Here is a 6,519-nt window from a genome sequence, read left to right on the forward strand (position 1 = left end):
GCTTCACACTCACCCTTCTCTGTCCCAGCCTCGGGAACACACTCTGGCACCAAACCTCCCCCGCAGCGCCCCTTCACTCATCCCTTCGTGCCCGCCTTCCAGCTCTTTCCTGGGCCCAGCTGATGGTCGACGCAACCGACCCTCCCCACCCTCGGTCCACGCAAACCCCCCTCCCCCAAAAGGCGCGCAACTATGTGCTCGAGCTGTCAATGGACCGGAGGGTGGAGCAGCAGCTGGGCAGCCACCCCTGCGACGCGTGCGGCGCGGACACCTACGAGGCTAACCTCTCCTGCCACGCGTGCGGCCACGGGTGAGGCGGCGTGTTGTTCCGAGGACTGTGGGCACAGGCGCGCGCGGCGGAGCGCGCCTTTGCGGTGGTTGGGGACGCACGGGTCCTCGTTGGCGGGGCCGGGGATGAGGGGTGATGTACGACCGCCTGCAGCCTCCAAAGGCCACTCAGAGGCACGCTGTGTTGTGTGCGTGTGAGTTGCACGCTGGCGTGCCGTGATCACGGGCGACCACCAGCATACCCTGACAGAAAATCGCGCAACCGCCGCAGGTGGGAGGCGTGCGCTGTCAGCGGCTACCCCGTGCACCCATCAGAGCGCGTCGCGCCCAAGGGCGGGCTGGCGGCGCGCCGCGACGACTGGAACGCCTGGGTCGGGGCGTTTGGGACCGACCCCGTGACCGGCCTGGCGGCCACCCCTTTGTACTGACGGCGTCCGTGCATCAGATACACTCATGCAATGTGACAGGATTACTACATGGACCTCTGGTGGTGCTGTGAACGCACACGCGCTGTTTTGATTACTTTTGCGCCAAAAGGCAATGGTTTGTTTCGGCGCCGCCAGGCTCCCACAAATGGCAATGTATACTCAAACCTATTCACCAATCCCTTAACTCAGCAAGAGTAGTAATGAAGGGTGATTCTCAAATGAAGTGACCAGCAATTTATACAATATTACAGAACCCTGCAAGCTTACACATGTCAAGGCAGCTGTGCGGTGGCAGCCCTGACTGTCGCATTGCACTCGTGCGCTGCAGCAATCAGAAGCTTCAGCCGCGCCACCAACGGCTGCTGCAGCTGCCTGCCGTCGGCCGCCATGCCCACAGCGCCAGACAGCAGAGCGTGGCGTAAGCAGCTCCCCAGCCAGCCACGCCTTCTACCCATGTGCCGTGCCGCTGCCCCTTCAGACCCCCCGCTGCCGGTACCGCGCCCCGTGGCGCCGGCCGCGCCCAGTCCCGCCGCCATGGGCGCAGTGGCTGCGACTGCAGCCGCACCGGCCATCGTCTGCGCCGTCTCTGCCTGTAGCAGCTGCAAGGCAGCTTCCGACAGGCTTTCGAGGGCGTCCGAGGCCTGGCCCAGAATCACCCCTGCCAGCATCCGCCGCTCGGGAGGCAGCAAAGCAAGGCTGTGGGGCCCGATATCAGCTGTATCACCGCTGGCCTGCGGCTGCTGCTGCTGCTGCGGCGGCGGCGGCGGCGGCTGCTGCTGCTGCGGCCGCTGCTCTGGGTCTAGGTGGCATGCACGCTCCTCAAAAGTCCCACAAATGCCAGGGAGGCTCTCCAGGTGATTGGCCGCCAGCTCGCTGGAAGCTGCAGAGGCATGAACGCACGAAGAAAGCAGCTGTGCGCCTGACCCCGCCAGCTGCACCGCAGGGTGGCCGAGCAGGGCGACTGGCAGGTCCACTCCCGCCAGCCACCACGGCCACACGCCGCTGCTTGCCGTGCTGGCGGCCCGCCAGGCGGCCAGTAGCTTGTTGGCAGCCGCGGCCGCGGCCAGCGCCGGCACTGGCCCCGTCGTGCGCTCTGAGGCTGCCGGGGGCGTGTTCTCCTGATCATCTGGCTGCTGCTGCGATCGGAGGTGGCAGTCCTGCTTGTGCTGATGTTGCTGCTGCTGCTGCTGCTCCTGCTGCATCTGCTGCTGCTGCTGTTGCTGCTCCTGTTGGCGTTTCCGCTGCTGCTGGATGGTGCCCTTGCTGGCAAGCTCTGACGAGGCGCACATGAGCAGTTGTTCGCGCAGTGCAGTCTGCCTGCGTTGCGAAAAGGTGAGTGGATTTCATCCAGAAAGCACGAATCTCACATCAGCAGGGTTTGCTGGAGACATTTCTGGCCAGGCACACCTGCGTTTTCCATGCGATAGCACAGCGCCACTCAACACCACGACCCGAACGAAGGCTGATACAACGCGCACCTGCCGGGGTCAGCTGGCGCGACGATCCAGGCCAGCAGGTCAGCTGCACTCGAGGCATCCCTGAGCGCGTCATCGCGCAGGGCTGCACGTGGCGCCGGCTGCCGCTGTTGCTCACGCGTGGGCCCTGCTGGCTGGCTCGGCGCGAGCCGGTATGACTGCTGCGCCGCAGCCGCCGCAGCCGGTGAGGCTGTGAGCAGCCGCATGCTGCTGTACGCGAGCAGCCATGCTGCGTACTCGTACCAGCTGCGGTGCTGCATCACAAGCCGCCATGCCGCCAGCACTGCCTCAGCCGCCTCTGCGTGATCCGCGCCCTCCTCTTCAACCCAACCGAGCGACCACTCCGCCTCGGACGGCCAGCCGCCACCGTCGCCGCCACCGCTGACACCACAGCCGCCGACTGCGCCCGCGTGTGCACCCTGTATTAACGAGGGGCGGCCGCTCGCACGGCCTCCACCAGCCCCAACACAGTCCAGCCCGTCGCCGCTACCGTCCCCGCCGCCGCTGGCCTCGCCACTGCCGCCGCCACTGCCGCCGCGGCTGTCGACGCCGCTGTGGCGGCAGCGCCCAGGAAGCGCCGCCAGCAGTTGCCTCAGAGCAGCCCTGGTTGGCGTCTGCGCCAGGAGGCGCGCCAAATCCAAGGGCGCGCCGCCGCAATAGCACAGAGCCACGCACCCAGGCGGGAGCGTCCCTGCAACTCTACTGCTGCTGCTGCCGGCACCCGTGCGTGCGGACGCCTGCTGCGCAGGACCTGCCTGCGTTGGCTGGTCTTGTGGCTGCGCTGCGCCCGCCTCGCCTGCGCCGAGCGAGGCTAGCGGTGCTTGCAGCAGCAGGATCTGCCACACGGGAGAGCAGGTCCTGCTCAACAGCTGCCACAGGCGCGGGTGCCCGCTCAGCTGCCACCAGTTTAAAAGCGAGTCCAGCACCTGAGAGTATGAGCAGGCATTCTGGGCTTGCGCAACAGTGGGCGCTTTCACGCATGCGCCGAGGAGAGACGCGTACGCACCGCAGTCAGGCGTTTAGCAGCCGTGGCCGCGGCGTTACCACAGCACCGCTGCCACCCTCACCCTGCAGAAGATTGCCGGCTGGCTGGCGAGCACTTGAGGCAGGCGCGGCCACACTGGGTGACCAGCAAGTGCCTCCGAAATTGAGGCAGCGCGGCTACTGCCGCCTCGACCACCACTGCTGGTGCCGCCGCTGCTGCCATTGTGTCCGCCGCTGCAGCAATCACGCGCCACGGCGTCTAGCAGGCGGTCGATCAGGGCGGGCTGCAGCAGCAGCGCCGACGCCATGGCCTCGACCGGCAGCGCTCCTGATGGAGGAGCGCAGGGCGCCGCGTCAGTATTGTAGAATATGGTGTTTGCAAGCGATGCGGTCAACATGATTGATGATGGCATTCAACAGAGTGTGCATCATACAGATTGACTGGTCGATGCATGTGCTGCTATAGCAATAGCACGAGGGACTTCTCACCAATATCCCTCAATACGAGCGCTTCAAGCGCCGCCACCGCGGGAGCATTCGCAACGCCCTGTCTGCTCTGTCGCTGCCGCTGTGGCTGACGCTGTGGTTCACCACAGCTGATGGATTCTCCCTCTGCTGCAAGCTGCAGCATACGGCTGGCGATCACCCTGCGCACGGTGCTCGGGCTGCCGGGCACGATGGGCAAGTCGCCGCCCAGCGCATGGCACGCGTGAAGCAGTGCAGACTCCACCTGCGAGGGCCGTGTCGCGGTCAGCGCGCCAGGATGCTGCTCTACTGGCCTGGAAAACAGCAAGTGGCTAGCGGCCAATGGCAGGGGAACCATAGTGCACAGAGCCGTGGTTCAGCGCCCGCAACGCACTGCTTGAAATGTAGCGTGTGCTTCGATCGCGCCGCAAGAGGCAGGCCCCGGCAGCTGCAGCCCAGGTGCTGGCAGCTGCTTTGCAGCAGATATGCCGCGGCACAGACGCGCCAGGTCCGCATCTAGCGACACGTCGCCTTCGCCTGCTGGTGAATGCGGCTGTGAGCAAACAGCACGGCGCAACTGCAGGCAGCAATGTGCATGCATTCACATGCAGCAGCATGCGTTGGTCTTAGGAGGTGATAAAATCGGTGGTCCTGCCTTTCAGGAAGGTTGATGCCGCTAGCCGGTCCAGCACGGTGCCCTTGGTCGCCACCGTCAGCATTTTTGCAAAATCGCGCCTAGATCACTGGTGTCATAGCATCCCGCTACAATGCCAGTGTGAAGCCGTCAATAACTGCATTGTCCTTGAATAGCAACATACGGTATCGCAGTTGAGTGAATTTGAGTCACTGCCCCACGGTGGCACGGCGTGGCTCCATTATAAAACTCAATACCGTATGTCCCTTAATATAAGGAGGTTCACAATTTCAGACATTTGGGGTCAGGCTTATGCACGTTTTATTAATGTAAGACGCTTTTGTGACCTAGGCTGTGCCCTGTGTCATCACAACGCATAAGGCGGTCCGGCTGTGCTTGCCTGGCTGAGTGCTAAATCATGCCGCAGACGCGCCCACAACATGGTATGCAGATACTCGACTAAGAAATGGATGATAAATTAGATCACAGAAACTCATACGTGGCTCACCCGCCGCTGCTGACACCAGAGCAGCTGCACGCCCGCCGCGGCTGTGCGCTGCGCGCGGCTGCTCACTAACGCCGGCCTCCTGGCTGTAATGTTGGATATTGGGATGTCGAGCGCCGCGTCCATCCACGTACCCCTGCTTGTTGTCTGAGTTGCTCTTGAAGATAGCCTCAAGCACATGGTGACATGGATCTTGCTGATGACACTGATCCTCCCCTCGTCGCCGTCGCTGGCGCCAATGCGGCCCTCCTCGGTGCCGCTGCCCTCCTCTGCCGAAACATGTTTTTAGATCATAATTATAGCATTATTTGCCCTCATTGGCCCTCATTTGCTCTTGTTCGGGACCTACCCAGCAGCTGCTCCCGTGCTGCATTTATAAGACGGATTTTTCGCCTAAGCTATTAAATCCCGCAATATAAGAACTTTCGCCTATTGCGGTCGTCTTACTATTAAGGGACATACGGTAAGTGTCTTCAGTACACCGATCAGTGCCAAAATCACAGGCAGGCCCCTTGTTGCCCGTAGGAAGCCACAATAACGCAAGTCGTGTTCAAGGCAGCAGCTTCGGGCGGTGTAGCATGCGTTGGGCGACGCTCTTGAGCCACTGCCACCTGCTTTGGCGCCGCTTGCCATGGCCCTGCTCGCTGATCCCGCCTCCTGACCCCGGCGTTTGAGCAGCGTTTTGCGGTTGCCTGAACGGATCGGCATAGGGAGCCGTGGACTGCCAAAGGGCCACTCTTGAGGTGGGTGGCCACAGCCGCAGCCACGGCAAAGGTTGTCCTCTTTCCTTACCCCTCGCATCCAGCTTGCCACAGTTTGGCTTGTGCGACGACAGCTTCAAGGAGAAACCACCTGCGTGCAAGAGCAGAAAGAAGCTGCGAGCATTATAGCCATAATGCGAGCGGCGCACGACAAGTTGCCCCTGCCAGGGGAGTGCCTGAGCGAGCCGGGGGCAGCGCGGCACTTGCCTGGCGCCACAGATGGGTGCCTCAGATACACCATGAACGTAACACGGCATAATTTAGGCCTTATAACGAAAACTAACCCCTGACAGTGCCCTTTTCGGTGTGCGCGGCGTGGCTACAGCCATGTTGCCGGATTGCCGTATCACTCCACCCACCACACTCGCGAATTTTGATGTGCCACGATCCAACATATAAGACTGCGTATTTCAGTATTCAACCCAGATTTGCAGCGTAAAACCAAAGATCCAAGCTGCCCCGCGGATTGCTCGTCCCGCAAGACGGTTCACTGAAGCGGCTGCCATGGGTTTTCAGGCCGCCCTGGCCTCCACGCTGCTTTATGGGAGTCTGCAGCAGCGGGGCCTTCTAAGCATTACAGACCTGACGCGCGCGCCAGCGTGGTCCCTGTCCAACGCCAATGGCAGTGTGTCAGTTGGCGGCGCATCCCTGCCGGCATACGTGCTGGAGGTCCTTGAGAAGCAAAAGCTGATCCCTGACCCCCTGCAAAGGTGACACCCGATCACCTGTTGCGACGGCGCAGCCAAAGCAGCGCGGGCCGCTTTGCCATCACCAACCAACCACAATCGGTCAACCTTGCTGCCGCGCACGGTCGCCTTCGATCAGATCCCAACTCCCTGTATACTTCCAGGTTCAACGAGCGGAAGCTGGACTGGGTCCGAGATGACACATGGACCTTCACTCGCCGCTTTACGCTCGCATCCCCCTGGGCGGGCGGCGAGCTGGTCCTGGCCGGCGTCGACACAGTTGCTGACGTCAC

General features: G+C 62.5%; 2 protein-coding genes across 2 annotated transcripts in view; both read left to right on the forward strand.

Annotated features, from left to right (window-relative positions):
• Positions 1-209: 209 nt before the first annotated feature.
• MNEG_0322 (Intraflagellar transport protein) lies at positions 210-716 on the forward strand (the record flags this gene model as incomplete). Its single annotated transcript, XM_014051191.1, has 2 exons — positions 210-310; positions 560-716. 2 exons carry the CDS (start codon positions 210-212, stop codon positions 714-716), a joined length of 258 nt encoding a protein of 85 aa, XP_013906645.1.
• A 5,328-nt stretch (positions 717-6,044) lies between these two features.
• Positions 6,045-6,519, forward strand: part of MNEG_0323 (mannosidase, beta A, lysosomal) — a gene marked incomplete at both ends in the record, with an annotated part of 6,485 nt that continues 6,010 nt past the window's right edge. Inside the window, 2 exons of the mRNA XM_014051192.1 lie at positions 6,045-6,250; positions 6,391-6,505. Coding sequence (XP_013906646.1) covers positions 6,045-6,250; positions 6,391-6,505 — 321 coding nt within the window. The remainder of the gene's footprint in view (positions 6,251-6,390; positions 6,506-6,519) is intronic.

Source organism: Monoraphidium neglectum (assembly GCF_000611645.1).
Source record: "Monoraphidium neglectum strain SAG 48.87 unplaced genomic scaffold scaffold00024, whole genome shotgun sequence".
NCBI lineage: Eukaryota > Viridiplantae > Chlorophyta > Chlorophyceae > Sphaeropleales > Selenastraceae > Monoraphidium > Monoraphidium neglectum.